This window comes from Cyprinodon variegatus, unplaced genomic scaffold (genome assembly GCF_000732505.1).
Source record: "Cyprinodon variegatus isolate N-32 unplaced genomic scaffold, C_variegatus-1.0 Scaffold27, whole genome shotgun sequence".
NCBI classification, from domain to species: Eukaryota; Metazoa; Chordata; class Actinopteri; order Cyprinodontiformes; family Cyprinodontidae; genus Cyprinodon; species Cyprinodon variegatus.
The window spans coordinates 1414688-1432242 of NW_015150480.1; the positions used below are offsets into that span (position 1 = coordinate 1414688).

General features: G+C 34.5%; 2 protein-coding genes across 3 annotated transcripts in view; both read right to left on the reverse strand.

The window, feature by feature from the left end:
- Window positions 1-2728, reverse strand: part of scaf8 (SR-related CTD-associated factor 8) — a 35940-nt gene extending 33212 nt beyond the window's left edge. The window contains exons 1-2 of one of the 2 annotated variants that reach the window (XM_015396627.1): window positions 2604-2728; window positions 1777-1860 (exon numbers count right to left, since the gene is read on the reverse strand). In XM_015396627.1, coding sequence (XP_015252113.1) covers window positions 1777-1860; window positions 2604-2633 — 114 coding nt within the window. In that variant the 5' untranslated portion in view covers window positions 2634-2728. The remainder of the gene's footprint in view (window positions 1-1776; window positions 1861-2603) is intronic. The other variant, XM_015396635.1, reaches the window with a different exon arrangement.
- A 3158-nt stretch (window positions 2729-5886) lies between these two features.
- On the reverse strand, window positions 5887-15989 carry ipcef1 (interaction protein for cytohesin exchange factors 1). Its single transcript, XM_015396810.1, has 10 exons — window positions 15784-15989; window positions 15325-15364; window positions 14679-14848; window positions 11218-11291; window positions 10729-10800; window positions 10590-10654; window positions 10281-10405; window positions 7953-8292; window positions 7632-7822; window positions 5887-7540 (listed from the first exon to the last, which is right to left on the reverse strand). The coding sequence occupies exons 1-10, from the start codon at window positions 15805-15807 to the stop codon at window positions 7340-7342; spliced, it is 1302 nt and encodes a 433-aa protein (XP_015252296.1). The 5' UTR covers window positions 15808-15989; the 3' UTR covers window positions 5887-7339.
- Window positions 15990-17555: the final 1566 nt, after the last annotated feature.

Consider the following 17555-nt stretch of genomic DNA (forward strand, 5'->3'; position numbering starts at 1 on the left):
TAACTTATTACTTTTTCTCATGGAACCACATGGGTTTGAAAAGATTTTTTTCTACTTATAAATAATCTACATCAAACACATTTCTTTTTATTCTGTTGATATTTCTCTGATATTGAAATGTATATGGTGATCTGAAAAGCTTAACTGTGAGTGAACACGTAACCCCTAAAATATTCATCTTACAAGAACCTTAAACTAACAATATTTCTTAAGGCTTGGCCTCTTAAACAGATAAACTTTAAAAAACAAAACTGTCTTTTTTTTAACACGAACAGAAAACTATACACAAAAACACCTGCTTTAGCATTCCCAAAAAAAAGCACAAATCCTGAAGAAATTCTTTATTGTTGTCCATATTCAATTATATATGATGGGAAAAAGTCATGTTCACCACAAATGTAGCTGCAGACATTAAAACTATGTTTCCTGTTTACAATTTGCTATTTGAATTATTTTTTGATAATTCTTGTACTTAATTAGTAATCATATAACAAAAAGCGTCTTGAAAACAGAATATAAACCAGGTGAAGCTAAAACTGCAATGACGAGCATATCCACAGACAAACAAAAGTTTTAATTTTGATTACAAAGTATTTAATTCCCCCCACCCCGCCCCCAACTTTAGCATAAATACCCCACTGAGTGGCTTTCTCTTTTAGGTAAAGGCATGTTTTAAGAGTCTGTAAACTCCAGTTAGCTATTAATCAATTACTAAATTAGTAGATGGTTATTAAAATAATAAATTAATCAGATTATCTGTTTCTAAACAAAATTAACTGTGGTCAAAGACAACAACAAACCTTAGCAGTGGTCCTCCCATGTTTTAGCCTTATATCATCATCTTATAGCATCATCTTCTAAACTGGAGCATGTTACTAATAATATTTTTAAAGCAACACCATTTAAGTTACGTTTACCAACCCACTAGAAGTTATAATTAACAAAGTTTAAAAAAAAAAATGTTTTTACTGCCAACTATAAATCAGCTTTAAAGTAAATTAATACCTAGAGGGGTCACTAATGTATTCAGCTAAATTAAAAAGATATGTGTTACAACTTGGTTTATAGTCGTAAAAGCATTTATCTAACCTCAAAACATGTTAAATTATTGTAAAACATAACTAGTTCGACTATTGTTGCAATTTCATCACCAGCACCATCTTCAAACATTCTGAAATGCCAATACAAGTTGAAGCACATGTCTAGTCTTGTTTTAGGATGTTCTAGGTTATGTATAATGTAATAGATTTTTTTCACCAATTCTTCTAAGCATTAGCATCTACTCATTTTAAATCAGGTATTAGCAAAAGTGGCAGATAGAATTTATCCAAAACGCCAAAATTATTAGTTTAATGACAAAGGTGAATGAAATCACAACTGAAAAGTAACACTTTACCAAAGTATATTTTTTATCTATTGCATCAAATCAGTCTTTTGTTGGCTTACATTGACTGTGATTCAACAACTTTCAATTGTTACAATGAGGTGAAACTATTGAATGCCAAATTAAATGTTGACATGCAGCACAAGTTACATTTTGAAAATGAAAATTTTCATTTGGAAAAGTTTCGATGCTTTCTGCATACAAGCCTTAGCCCTTAGAAATAAGTATATTAATGAAATAAAACTTTAAATAACATCTAACTTAGAATCTATTTAGGGGGGAATCTTCGATAATTTATCATTTAGAGTATCATTTAATAAGTAGACTGCAGTTTGTTTCAGTGCAGTTTGTTATATTCTTTGATTACCTGCCTTATCCTTCAATATACTTACTTTTATGGCCTTGATTCCTGACTTGGTGATCTGAGTCATCTTGGCCTTAGAGATGGGTGGCTTGTACTCAGTCAATGTGTACAGCTGAAAGATGAGAGTAAAATATTACAATATGCAAACGTTTGAAATATTCTGTCATCAAACAGAGGTGGATTAATCTACTATTTAACTCATTTATTTTGATAACAATCAGTAGTTGATTAGGTTTGCTATCCCTAATCGGTTCAATCATTAACACAAAAAGTTTTCTAGTAAGACGGGGTATAGAAAACAGTGAAGTCTGCATTTACGGTGGCCGGGGTGGATCAAATACAGAACCACAGACAAATAACTGCGGCGCTTGTTTTAGCTCTGTGCTATAATACAACTAGACGCAACATCCAGGGAACGTTTTAGAAATGTTATTTTTGATATAGTATACTGAACCATGCATATATAAAACAAATACAAGGGTAAATTCACACCAAACTTTATGCCGAGGTGTGGTATATCATTTAAATCAGCTAACCCAACAAGTTATCGTGTACTGTTTCCTTAAGCTATTGCTAGTTTGTAGCCTTAAAAACCTCCATGCTCTAAATAAATATTACGAATATAAAGTAAAAATAAATACTTTAAGAACAATATTAAACACACGCCTGCACTAACTGGCACATTACATTTGAATAACCTCGGAGGTAATGATATTTTGCGGCCTTGTGTTATACTGCCCTCCTCTACCCCTTTGCTAACATTGCTAACGTTAGCTAACTAGCCTGTAAAAACGGAGCTTAACAACAGGTACACGAGCTGTTTAGGGTTGTTTCCCCCACTAGTTACACACAAACCTCGTTGTTGAAGGCTTTGACGGCCTCCATGATGTTGGGTTTCGGCTCGCAGATCTCTAGAAAATATAAATATATCTCCTCTATAACCGGTGTAAGACGTGCATGCTCGGTGTTTGGTGAGATGGAGGAGACTGGCAATATGGCGCATAACCTCAATAGGGAATATGCTGACAGAAGGGCGACTCCTAATGGCAACATGTGGGAACTACATGTTGTAGATATAAGACTTAGATTTTATTTTGTTATTTTGTACACACAAGTGTATACAGAAAGAAATTTCCTTTTTTTAGTATAGCTCTATAGTGCAGTGCCAAAAAACACTGTGGTGAAAAATAGTGACGTAATCATACAACTGTATAGTTACAGTAACAACATAAAAAAAAATTTTATTACATCAAGAACATACAGTACACTGCCCTAAAGACCATATCAGTTTTTCTTTAGCTTTTCTTACATATTTTTGTGTTACCAGCACTTCTCTCCATGTATTTCTATAGGATTTCATGTTTTAGATTAACACATCGTGCTGTTAAATTATGAAATTGAATGGAATGGATTGTTTTATACATAAAAACACATGAATTGTGTCATGGTAAGTATTTTTTTTCTATTAATAATAATATTGAAAGTAAAATAGCAATGTATGCTGCTGATACAACTTTCTTCATTAGTCGCAATCCTTATTGTTTACCGGACCTTATAAACCTTTTGGACATCTTTTCAGAGCAATCTGGGCTCAAACTTAACTATGATACAAGTAAAATATTAAGGATTGGAAGTTTAAAGAAAAAAAACATCCTTTCAAATGAAATATAAAGGGCCTGTTGTGTGGACAGATGGACCAGTTAACACACTTGGCATTGTGATCCAAGAGAATCTGGAGGAGTTCAGTAAATAATGATAATAACGACTAAGAAAGCAGGATAAAATTCTGCAATTATGGAAAGGGAAAAATTTAACCTTGTATGGAAAATATCTATTATTAATTCTTTAATTACTTCTCAATTTGTTCATTTATTTCTGCCTTTACCAGCTCCATCACATTTTTCTTTAAGTTTTATGAACAGAAAATCTTTGATTTTATCTGGGATGGCAAGCCAGAAAAGATAAAAAGAAAAGATTTGAACAACGACTATAAATATGGGGGTTTGAAACTCCTCAATCTTGAAGCTATGTGTTTGCCTTTGAAAGCATCAATTGTTCCAAAGATGTGAACAAACAATAAGTGGTATACAAGTGTTCTACTGGACAAAAAACATATATATTGTATCATAAGAAATTATGATACTAGTAATGCCTCCCCATTTTCCATATGTAGAGAGTCTGCTTGGGAAAATCTCAGTGTTCATAAAGGAAATAATCCATTCATGGAGAGCAGATAATATGGATGAATTCTAATATACTAATAGATGGACAGCCTTACTTTTGGAAAAGTATGTTCAAAAGGGGAGTAATCTTTGTTAATGACATTATCAATAAGAGTGGTAACATTATGGAGTATGAGGAATTTAGAATTACCGTATATATGGTGATGCTTGTTGAAACTTTTCCTTTAACCAACTCACTGGAGTAATTGGAAAAAATTATTAACAATGGAACTACTAAAATATATGTTGGTAAACCTTCAATAAGAAACTCTAAGGGTAAAAAGGCAAAAGGGCAAAAGGGAATTAAAATAAATAGAAAAATATATACATTTTATTTAGTTAAAAAATCACTGAAGGTTGCCCATATAACAAATATGGATAAGACTACTTTGACTGCCTGCTGCCGTGAGATAAAATACTTACATTATTTATAAAACTACTGTTGATGTGCAAAATTATTATTTTCAAATTAAAATCATATACAATTTCTATGTGACAGAGTCAGATAATTGCTGTTTCTGTTGTCAGGAGTCTGAATCCACCCTGAATTTGTATCGGTGTGTCATATTGTGTCTGTATTTAGGGTGGAAGTTGAAAAAATGTGTTTAAGGATTGGTCTGTCTATGAAGCTTGATGTGGTTTCTGTTTTACTGGGAGAGTTTATCAACTGTCATGACTTTGTTAATTTAACAATTGTACTTGGTAAAAAGTTTTATCTTTAAAGCCAAACATAGATTTTCACTTAGTATTAATGTCTTTAAAATATTTATTCAACATTATTTAACTTTAGAAAGTTTTATGGTTGAAACCGATGATGAAGCCAGAAAATATAAAAACCAATGAGAAGTTCTCAGATGTTTATTATGAAAATTTAATTTGTGGACGAATGAATGAGTGAATGAATGTGAATGAGTGTGAGGGGAGGGAGGATTTTGGGTTGGTATATTATCTCTGTAAATGTATCCTGTGTTGTCATTTATGTTGATTTAATAATAATAATAAAAAAGTAGTATTTCTTTGGTTTCTTTGCTCTGATACCTCTAAAATAAACGGGAGTAAATAATTTATTTTAGAAGTCCCATAATAAATAAAACAAAGCCAAATTTAAACACTGCCTTTAGCAGATAAGAAAAGTCCTTTAGGAATAAATCTACACCAGGACATCAAGGTTTAACCAAAACATCCATTGTTCAATTCATCATCATCATCATCATCATCATCATCTTCTTCTTCTTGTAAGGTTTTATGGCGGTTGGCAAACTAATTAAAGTGCATTACCATCACCATTTGATAAGGAGTTAAACAAGGAAACAGGAAACATGACTCACCCCCAGGAAAAAAAAAGATTAAATAAATAAAACTATTAAATCATAACTTTTCTAACTATTTAACTCAGCATAATAAATAGAAAATATTTCAATTTATCTTTAAGTTACTTTCATTCTGCCAGTTTCTGATGGTCCTGTTCGTTTTCCCATCATATTTTCAACCGTTTCCCAGTTTAAATCTCTCACTTCAGGGTACTTTTCTGTAGCTTTCAGTATTATTTAGATTTTTTTCAGTTTACTTTTGTCATCTCAGCAGTACAATTGATAACTTCTACCATGAAAAGTACAGAATTTTTTTTTTTTTTTTTTTTTTTACAATTAATGAGTCTTCTTCTGGGGCACTCCTCCAGAGGTTATGCACTCAATTCATTATCTGAAAATCTACAGATTAAGGCAAACCCTAATTTTTGAGATCAATAAAATATTGAATAACAGTTGGCCAAAAAACAAACAAACAAAAAATAAAACAAAGCACTGCAAACCCATGCTGAAAAACAATAAATCTGATAAAGAACAGCCAAGTAGAAAATCTGCACTGCTCTTTTATAGCAAAAAGAAGAACAACTACAATCAAATCATATTAAAAGGACACACATATTTATTGTTAACATATTTACATACAACCTTAACATAAAGAAAAAACAAAAATAAACAAATTCTCAAAGTGATCCAGGCAGGACCCTCTAGGTTTTCTGATAATTATGTTGAACGTTAATCCAAAAAACAAAAAAACATGTAAAGTCACATAGAGCAGCCTTTGCTGAATAAAATCCCAACACAATTTGTCAAATAAATTTAGAATTATTGTAGTAATAATTTGTAAAGCTTTACAAAAACTAAACCACACTGGAAAAAAACTGAAATCTAGATAAGTAGTTTTGTGCATTTGTTCTTGGATTGCGGAGGTTAAAGAGACATTTTGCCAATGGAACAAGACAATTAACGTTTAAAACGAGAAAACGCAATTACATTGTCTTATTTCAAGTGCATATTATCTAATTATCTTATTTTAAGAGTGAAAATACTTCATTGGCAAAACACCTCCTTTACCTACTCAAGTTAAGGGTAAATACACTTAATTTAAGAAATTTGTACTTATTTCTAGGTCATTTTTCCAGTACAGTGCCAACATAAGTGTTTTCAAATTAGATGTAACTGTTTTATTTTTTGCATATTTTAGCATAAAATTCTTAACTTATTTACCTGCTATACAAACATTTGGATGGTTTTCAACCAGCTAAAACGTGACAATATCAGAAAGTTGCTTTGTAGTGAAACAGAGCATCATTATTGGACAAAGATGCTGGTACACACTGCAAAGTTGGGCTGCGTTTTTATAAAATCTTTATCACACGAAATGAAACGAACATACTGTCAATATTTATGGTTTCGAAGGACATTCTAAGTCTTCAACCTAATACTTAAACAGTAAAGAAACAATAATTTGACTCCTATGAATCTGAAGTTAGGGTTTCAGGGTTTGTGATTTATTGTAACTACAGAGCGTATTGTTCAGTCAGAACAGTTATTAACCATAACATGACATCTAGAGAAAAGCAAACTAATCCTGGCTGTAGGGCTGCTTGTAACAGGCAAAGTTGGTGCATAGCACCAATAATTAGCAGACAACTACGTAAAAACAAGAATCTGAGTATTTGTTCACTACAGCCTAATGCACAGATAAATTATACAATAAAAACAACAAAACAGTGTTTCTGTGCAGAAGACCAACGTTTTTCAAGCTACTCAATCATTTCATATAATACAATGGGAACCACAATGAAAAAAAACACTATTCCTTCCAACTGGAGAGTGAAAGTAATACTAAAACTGAATTCACATTTTTGTGTAAATTCATCCCATCTCCACATATATATTTAGATAAAAACACTTTACAAAGTCAGACACGTTAGACCTCATATGCTCTTCCGTGGAACTGAAGTGTAAGCTGAATTAATCACAGCAGTAAGTTTGCATTCTCATGGTATACAACCATAAGGTCCAAGTCCAAATACAGTAAACCAGCTCATAATTGGACACTTTATAAACTAGTCTCTGCAACAGGAGCAGCAGTGACTGATGCTGCACCAGTTACAGCCTCTGGCGCCCCCTTCTGGTCGTCTTTGACACAGATTTCCAGCATCAGAGGTCCATTGGACTCCTTCCACTCTCTGAACTTATCCGAGGTGAGCTCTGGGTCAGATAGCACCTGCTCTATTGCCTGCAAGTCCGCTTCTTTAGACTGTGACAAAACAAACAAACAAACAATTCAAAAATTAAATACAATATTGAACTTTTTGACTTTAAAACCTCAAAAGTTGTGTGTTATGTACCTTTAACGTGCTGTTGAGTGCCCTGATATGGTGTAGCTTATCGTTAACAGTCTGGTTTTTGCAGCGTTTTACAAAAGAAGCCCTGAATTCCCTTTTTGTTGAAGGTTTTCGATCCCCTATTGGCGAGAGACTGGCCTCCTTCAGATGAATGTAGAGCTTTTCCATCTCATCTGAGCTATTCTCACGATTTCCTGCACAAAGAATGAGGTTGCAGTTTATTATACAACACACTTGAAGAACATTAGATTCTGACCTCTAAAATTAAACGGAAAGAGAGCACATAAAAGGACTATGATTTAATAAGACGTTTAAAGCATTCACCTTGATTTTGAGGTGCTAAAACATCCCTCTGCTCCTCCCCTTCCACCACGCCCATCTCTCTGTTGGACCCATTTGAATTTGAGGAATCCTGGGGAACGGAGTTTTCCAATGATCCTCCCCCTCCGCTTCTCTCTTTTTGCAAGTGGACTTGAACAGAGCAAATTACCGCCGATTCCCCGGCCGGAGAAGAGGACGCCTGGGAGACAAGGTCCATCCAGGACTGCCGCTGCTTGGCAAGCGAGGAGGCGGAGCTCTGCGAAGTCATCGTACTGACGGGGGAGGAGAGCAAATCGCTGGCTTCTGCAGGAGCAGCGGAAGCATAGGGAGGTGGAAGAGTACCCTGAAAAATAAAAAATTAAATGATGTATTAGATGCATTCTTATATTCTGAGCTATTTGACATTTGCTTATGTTACAAACACAAACCTTGATGCATTTTATTGGTATTTTTTTTTTAGTATAGATAAACAGAAAGTGCCTCACAATTTTCAAGCAAACACAACAAAACAAAAGGCCAACAGAGAGTTTGTCACCATTTTTTGTCTAATTGTTTACATTTACATCTGCAATAACGTACTTTAACTGTAATATGCAATTACCTTAAACTGAACTTTCATTTAGATAGCTTCTGTCCAAACTTTATTTATTCATTTTATAGTAAAACCCATCTGTATATATGCTATTGTACATAACTATAAAAACCCTTTTTATAGTAATATCCACATGTATATTATATTCGGTACATATTCAGCTGTAAATTTAGTTTAAAACACTAGTTACCTAAATATTATATTCATTTATTAGTAAGATTCTGTTTATAATGGTATTCATCTCTATACTTATTGAGTAGAAACCCATGTCGTGTATTTATAGAACCATTATTTATCCTGCACTTGCTGCTATTGCACTTTTGGTTAGACCTAAACTGCCTTTCATTGCCTCGTACCTGTACCTGTGCAATGACAACAAAGTTGAATCTAATCTAATCTAATCTAATACTGCAGGTAGATTTATTATAGCCAACCAACAACTTTTTTAAACAGCATCAGGGAGTCAATAAAGAAACTGGCTTAAACTTGCAGAGTTTTGATTATAATATGTTTATGGAGTCCAAAAGGCGCCGTCAAGTTGCTTCACTGAACCCAATTAATACAATTTTACACTCTGTTTCATTACAAAATAAACCTCTGCAATATATTTATTAGTAGTCTTTTCTGGGAGATGACACAACTGGTTTTGCTGCAGTTGAAAGTTGTTCCTCAAATGTATTTCTTGTGTATTTCTCTTGTAAGGAGTGAAATCACCACACAAACGTGTGAAGTAGTCTACACTTCATGTTCTAATGATTTAGGATTTTGCCCAAAATAAATAAAATGAACTAGAATACAGCCCTCTGCTCAGAACCTGCCAGAAGCCAACATGCCACTACTTTAGCGAATAATAAACATGCACAGCTTTGTGATTAAAATGCTCTCAATTTGAAAAGCAAATGTGACATTAACAGATCTGGCATTATAGCAATATGAGCGCCTCTATTTAAACACATTTTTAAGGGTTTTTACAAAAATCTGAGCAACATACTGGTGTGGCTCTCATGCATACGGCTCAGGGCGAGTTTTAAATACCAAACCTTTCATTTAGCGCCTTTTAAAGAAAAAAGGGGGGATAGTAAGAGCTTGATCTGGCAAAGCGATGTACAGTTTATTAGAAAATATATAATATATAAATATTAGAGCAGCTAATAACCCAGCCATCATCATCATCATCATCTGCCAGCAGGTCAGTAGGATCTCCGACTACCCGAGGTCCTCCAGATTTACGCAGCTATTGATGGACAAGTGTGAATCTGAATCATCACATCTGAGCTGAGTTCTTTGAAATTTATAATAATTCTCCACATTTCTAAGAATGAAAATAATGGATTTTAAACATGGATTGGATCCTTGTAATACTAACCATTGCGCATTTCCATGACCTAAGCGAAAGCAATATTTACAGTGACATTAACTGAGGTTGTTTTTATTTTTTTTTAGGCATATTTTGGTGCTGCATGAGGCAAAATATGATTTAACTTCATTGTTCAGGTTTAAATAATAAAAGATCAAATTTATGGAAGAACATTTAAACAGTCATATTTCATATTATTGCGTAAGTTTTAGCTTGTAAATTAATATTAAGTTTGGCTGCAATGAATTCTGGTGGAAATATTCCATATGAGTACTTTACAAAGGCACATGTTTGAATATATTACTTCTATGACAAAATGAGGGGAAAACAATGAAGGAAGGAGCTGGTTCTCATTTCTAATAACCTTTTTATGTCTTCTAACCTGATGTGTGCTCCCAGGTGGATCAGGCACATCCTGGGACTCCCGTAGGGTCTGTTCAGAGTATGGTGGAGGCGGGATCTCTGGGCTCTCTGCTTCTTCATGATCACTGGCTTCACTATAACACTCTAAATGTCCATGTTTGATTGAGACACACAAGAAAAAACATCAACTCACATGATGAAACACTGATTGCACAACAAGTAAAAAAAAAAAAACAAGATGTTCAATGCTCTAATTTGTCACATTTGTCACAAGCCCTAAATTTGTGATCACACCTGTCATGGAAACATGCTGAACACTGTGGCTTACCAGCTGTTGTGGCTTGCTCTGTTTGCTCATAATGGATAGAAGCCAACCCGAGTTTATTCAACCATCTGAGAAGAAAAAATACATATATGTTGAAAATGAACAGCAGCTTTTAAACAAGTTGTACTCTATTGTAACTTACAGATTCATGTCCTCATGGCTCTCAGCCGCGAAATAAAACATCATGACCTGAGGGTGGCAGGCTTTGAATGCACTGGGAGAGAAGAAGCAGACATTTAGAGAGACAGCTTTGGAATATTTTAATACAAAAGATTATTTTGTGACTTCATCATTGCTCTCAGCAAATACAGACAATTCAAAATTTTTCATTGTCGTTTCAAGTCACTCTTGATGGAGGTCATTAAGATGTTCTGGGAACACCAATGCAGAAATAATCTAAATGATCTAACCCCATAGATGTGATCAGTGGAAAAGGAAGTGACTTTTCTATGTTATAGATCCCTTTTTACACTGTTTTTACGAAATTAAACGTTCCCGTCACAGCGTGTGGGAACATTTCCTATAATAACCAGCAGCGGATATAAATAAAGTTCCATCTTTAGTGAAACAAAGTCTGATGAATCACAATCACGTCATCCTGATGAACCAAGATCTGAAATTCTGAACTTACTGTTTTTTCTTGCACTCGATGGCTACATCGATCATGAAGTTGGTGAGGTCAATGTAGCCTTCTGCTTTCTCCGCCTGCGACAGAAATTGTAATGAGGGTGAGAGCTAAGAAGCAGCAACAGATTTCAAACCACTTCCTGTCGCCAAACTGCAGCTGGCGGCATACATTAAGTATGACCAAAGCCATCACGCTACAGTGTCTTTAAAAAAAACAAGTTACCACGGACAAGATTTTGAGAGCTGATTTTTTTTTCCCTAGTCACACTTAAATGTTTAAGTGTGACTATGTTAATGTTTAATTAATCTTCATATCGGAAAAAGGAAAACCCATTAGTAAGGACGAGGATTAGGGCCACTGAAAAAAAAAAAAAAGTAGACTGATTTTTAAATATCATTTCAGTTTAATAAGGGGAAAAAGTCAGAATTCTGACTTTAATCTAAGAAGAATTCTGACCTTTTTCTCAGATTTCTGACTTTTTCCTCAGAATTCGGACTTTTTCCTCAGAATTCTGACTTTTTTTTCTCAGAATTCTGACTTTTTTCTCAGATTTCTGACTTTTTCCTCAGAATTCTGACTTTTTCCTCAGAATTCTGACTTTAATCTTAGAATTTGGATCTCAATGTAGATGGCACCATGAAGGAAGAAATGTGGGAGCATTCAGCTTCACTGAAAAAGATGTGAGTTGTTTGGGAATGCCAGTAACACATTGGTGGAAAATGATGGAATTAGGCAACTTTTTACGTGGCCGAGGGGTCCCTGATGCCATTTAATTAATGGAAGAGCAGAAGGTGATTAAAACAAGAGAGCTAGTCTCTAAAACAGACATGGCTACGGCTTGATGCCAACATGTTTTTGTTAGCTGTCAGAATTCTGAGAAAGAAGTCAGAATTCTGAGATTAAAGTCAGAATTCTGAGATTAAAGTCAGAATTCTGACTTTTTTTCTTATACGATACTGAAATAAAATTTCAAAATCAGTTAACTTTATGAATTTTTTCAGTGGCCCTAATCCTCTTCCGTAGATCAGTGACTCATCCTAAGCGGAAAAAAAATTGCATCAGTTTAAGTCATAATTTATGATCCAATTAAAAAAAAAAAAAAAAAAGTGGACAAAACATGCATTCATTAATGAGATAACAAGAGTTTAGGGGTAGTAAGAATTGTATTTAAGGCTATAGATTTATTATGAAATAAAAAACTCCGTTTGATGATGTATTTTTTTTTTTATCTTGCTGAAGCGCTCTAGACTTTTTCATTTGGTGTGAGCTTTATTATGAAAGGAATAATCCTGCTTGTGGCACTCAGATTTAAAACCACTAGAATATGCTTTATTGTAAAAAGAATATTTAGGATCAATTCTACTGTTATCACTATACCACAAGATATGTGATTAATAATAAAGGCTATGATCCTCTTTGTTAGCTTATGCACATTTTAGGTGTTATTAAGCAGGAAGATGATACACACTAGCAAGCTCGCTGCTGATAGGCTTTGGCCTAGTCAAAGGACTTGAATCCAATGAAGCCACACAGTGCCAGGACCTCAACCTGGCTGTTCATGCCCAGATATCCTCCAAAGCAGCTGAATGATTCTGCTCAGAGGAGTGGGCCAGAATCCCTCTACAGCCATGCAAAAGACCCATCATCATGTGAATGCAGTTTGATGGCTGTGATCTTCAGGCAAACACTGCATTTTGTATTCACTCAGGGGATCTAGGTGCAATATTATCTGTTTAATGATGAAAAAAAAATGAAGAAATCTGCAAGGAAGCAAGACTTGTACGTCAGTCTGTCCGTATCTGTGCAGATAGCCTGGTGGTGACGCAGTGCCAAACAGGAAACAGAGCTGCAGCATGACCGGCAGGGAGACGAAGGTAGAGGAACTCACATGAGTCTTATGACTCAGTCTATGCCGCTTTACTCAGTGTTCATTGTTTTTTTTTTTTTTTTATGCAAGTAGCAATGTTTTAAAAGACAACCTTTTAATGTTCCATTTTTTTTTAGTAAATAAAAAACAAATTTTGATAGAAAAATCCCTTCAGTGTGTGTTTTATCTGTAGAGAAAAGCGAACCTTCATAATTTTATATGATTATTTTTTGACAGGGAATTATTTATTTTTCCCAGTTACGATAAATATACTAACATCCACAAAAAAAATTTGAAACAAAGATATGAATCATGCCTCCCCAGACTGAAAAAATGGGCGAAGAACAACAATATTTCTTCAAAATAGTAACTTCATTAGGAGCAATTTAACTAAAGAAAAACTAAACAATATTCTCAAAAATCTCCAGTGTTTTGTGGCCAAAACTTAAGCTTCATACGGTTAAAAAAAACTAAATAACACTGCAATGTTACTTTTTCCAATTACATTTTCGGTTTTTAAGAAATCTGGTTCCAATCAGCGAATTTATCATAAAGTCTACCAGTTCAGACTGACAAGAACACTCCTTAGAGAGGATGCTGTTACTAAGTGATGATTAGGCAAAGTTAGTCACTTTCTTCATTGGTCAGGTGTTTAAAAATCAAGTCGGAGGAAACAAAAAGATACACGATTTGTTAAAGTTGACTCTTTGATGCTTTTCAGCTTCCCATTTCTGTCTCTTACAGAAAAGTCAACATTCTCCAAGCTAACTGCAATATAAAATGCTAAATTAGGTGATAATTTTATTATTGCAGTTAAAAAATACATCATATCTCTCTTTTTTTAGGGTTTAAGTTGGATTTTTTTCACAGTAATTGTTCTTCTATCACAATTTCAGTATAAATATAGAACATTTCCAAATATGAATTGAAGCACAAAGTCTGCAGCTGCTGTCACATCCCCCCCATAACCATGTGTGATATAATTTGGTTGAGTCAGGCATAAGGTGCTAAACAAACAGGCTAACGGAAATTAATTGCTCTTTGTTGCAAAACACTTTTAATCATATTTATGAGATGAACTAAAAAATAAAGTACTGCATTTTAGTGCATGGAGACAGAGATATTGATTTTTCAATTTTTCAAATTAAGAAAATTCTGTACAGTGCCATTTTTTTTGTAATCCCTTTCACTCTTAAACTCTTAAATAAAACCATTTAAGACATTTAAGATAAATTTTTTAATTTTTACCACATTACAACCATTAACATTAACTTTATTGTGACGTTATGTAACATACGACCACAAACTACAGCCTACAGCAAAAATAGAGATAGAATCATAAAATAAATATCTCAGATGTGTGACGTTCCTTTGTATTTAAATTTCAGACTTGTTCCATCCCATCAATAAAACTCAGTGTAACCCATTTCCCTTCCTCAAAAAAGAAAATAAAAACCATATAATATGTTGATGTTGTGGTTGCTACCTCGACAACAGGTCAGAAGAAGCCGAAAAAATGCTCAACACATCAAAACATTGTAGCAGTTCTTTAAATTTCAAACAAACCTACATCAAACTGAATTCTCTCTTTACTTACCAATTGGTTGGTGTACCAGTATAGAGCCGTTCTCTTGAGAACAAACCAGTACTTCTTCCATTTTATCCCCAGGAAGCCCTTGGTCTCCTTCTTCCTGTAAAGCCAGCCCTGATGGTCCGGCTGACCGAGCTCTTTGACGGACACTCGTCTTCTGCTCATGGTACCATTGCCTGATTACAAAAGATGCAAAGAGCTCAGTCCACTTCCTTGTTTAACGCAAACAAACCAGTAACCAAAGCATCTGTCTGATGCTTTGGTTACTGGTTTTAGCATCCTAACTGACACACACACAAAAAACATTTCCATCCGAGCCAATGTAGGTCACTTAAAATGATCAATACTCTAAAAATAACGCAACCATTTGCAACGCTCTCAGCTCTAAACTGCTGTGATCCCACTGACCCTTACCTGATGTGATCATTAAAGGAGCAGCATTAAAAAGCATAAAAGTTGCATTCTCAGAAATGAAGAGAGAGAACACAGAGCACAGAGCAGAAAAGAAATGATATGAAAGTAACTGTGGGTTGCCTAAAACCTCTCTGTACACACTAATTGCCCTTTTTCACATCACACGCCCACCGGTGGTCCAAAGTACAGCTGTGGGGCAAAACTCGCTGTAGATGCGAAGCTAAAAGAGCAAGCTTACCTCCCCGGTTCTTCTTCTTTGACTTGTGCCTCAGGGAGACCTTTCAGAGAGGACAACAGGGAGATGAGAGGAGGAAGACAAGAAGAGAAAACTGTCACACGCAACAACAGAGAAGAAAATCGTCGCTTAACATCCGGAGGAAGACAAGAAGAGAAAACTGTCACACGCAACAACAGAGAAGAAAATCGTCGCTTAACATCCTGTTTCACACAAGCATAGACTTTTTTTTGCTGCGCTTTAATGTTCAGCTTCTGCCTCGTCTATCTACTCTAGAGTCTCTCTGCCTTCATTAGAATTTAAAATAGGAAATAAAGAAGGTAAAAAGCAGCTTTTCATCCTGATGTGAAGGCTAACAAGCCCTAATAATTCATATCTAGAGTTCTGTCAACATTAAATAAGAGAAGCAGAAGTATAGCCTCTGTAAATGTCACAAAAAAAAAGAACACGTAGAATACTCACAGGGTTATAGTCATCAGCAGCCATGGAAGGTGCAACAGACAAAGGGAAGGCAGCCTGTCAAAAGTAACCAGCAGAAACATGTATTGAGAGGTGTGTAGGTTGACAACATCTCTCCCCACAGATAATACAGCAGAAATTTGTTTTTTTCTTCTTTTGTTTCTTCAAAAGGAAGTGGCGTCACAGGCAGAGAAGTACTGACAATGTTTTTTTCATACTTAGGCAAAAGAAAAACCAAAAAAAAAGACAACAGATACATGCAGAAAATGGTATGTTTCACCATAAGTGTAAAGGGAAGTTGAGTCAGAAAAGGCTGAAAGCTTTAAAGTTGAGTTCTCAGACAGAACCGACTCTCAGCTTGTGTTAGAATGTCTACCATCAGCAGTTTCATTCACACTATGACACATAAAAGAAGTAACTAAGGAGGAAACTGTGCTGGTCTGACAGAACTCCTCTTCATTTTTTCTAAGTGCAAACATTTCTTTTTTTCAGGGATGTTCAGCTTTGCTGCTCAACATCCTAAAAAAATTAAAAAAAACAACAAAAAAACAAGGCAGCATTGAGAAATCCAGTCTGCAATTATTGGCCAACTTCCTCTGCGTTCTCGGGTTCCTCATTTGTTTAGTTCAAAAGCTGCCAGAGTGAGCAAACAGTTTGATGATTTTAAAAGCTGAAAAGTCCTCCATGATGCCTCACTCTGCTGCTGTGTTTTCTGAGAATTTAGAAAATCTCAACAAACCACATCTCTCTGAATCTGTCATAGCCAGACTACACAGTTAATTAGAATATTATATAAACATGCCATTTATAGCAGTCATTTATATAGTCATACGTTTAGAATGTTTATCACAGTTTAGTTTGAGGATTATTGTTTAAAGCAGTTGTAATCCAAAAAGTCATGTCAGATATTAGAGAACTAAACAGGTTTGATAAAAAAAAAAGGTTATATCTACACATTTCTGGACATATAGACATACAGATATTATGATCTAAATGACAATAAGAAGAATGCTGACTGTCGGTTATAGCAGGAAGTCATTGAAATGTCAAGGATATTAGTGAAAAGTTGAGTGGAAGGAAAAAATATGAAAAAAACAAAAACAAAACGCTGCACAAGCAAATATGAAGCCATTTAAAAATGATACCAATACATAATGTTAGATAAAGAATATGTCTAAAGCAAACATATAAGGTTTTATTAAAAAGGAATTTCTATTCAATAGGAGTTTAGGTCTGGTAAGTTTTCTGTGATCAAGTATGAAACCATGTTTCTGGTACCTTTTGCGGTGTGGGGAGGTTCTGGTAAAATATTTCATCTCTATCTTCATCAAAGCTTCTCAGGTCAGAAAACGATAGTGACCTCAAAATTCCCCTGGAAATTGGCTTTTTTTAAATTATTATTATTATTAGGATTAGGGCCACTGAAAAAATAAAAAAGTTAACTGATTTTTAAATTTTATTTCAGTATAATATGAGAAAAAAAGTCAGAATGTCGATTTTAAAGACTAAACTAGCTCTCTTGTTTTATTAACCTTCTGCTCTTCCATTCATTAAATAGTATCACCCGAGACCCCTCGGCCACGTAAAAATTAACCTAATTCCATAATTTTCCATCAATGTGTTACTGGCCCTCTCAAATAACTCACATCTTTGTCAGTGAAGCTGAGTGCTCCCACATCTCTTCCTTCATGGACCCCCATCTACATTAAGATCCAAAATTCTGAGATAAAAGTCAGAATTCTGAGATTAAAGTCAGAATTCTGAGATTAAAGTCA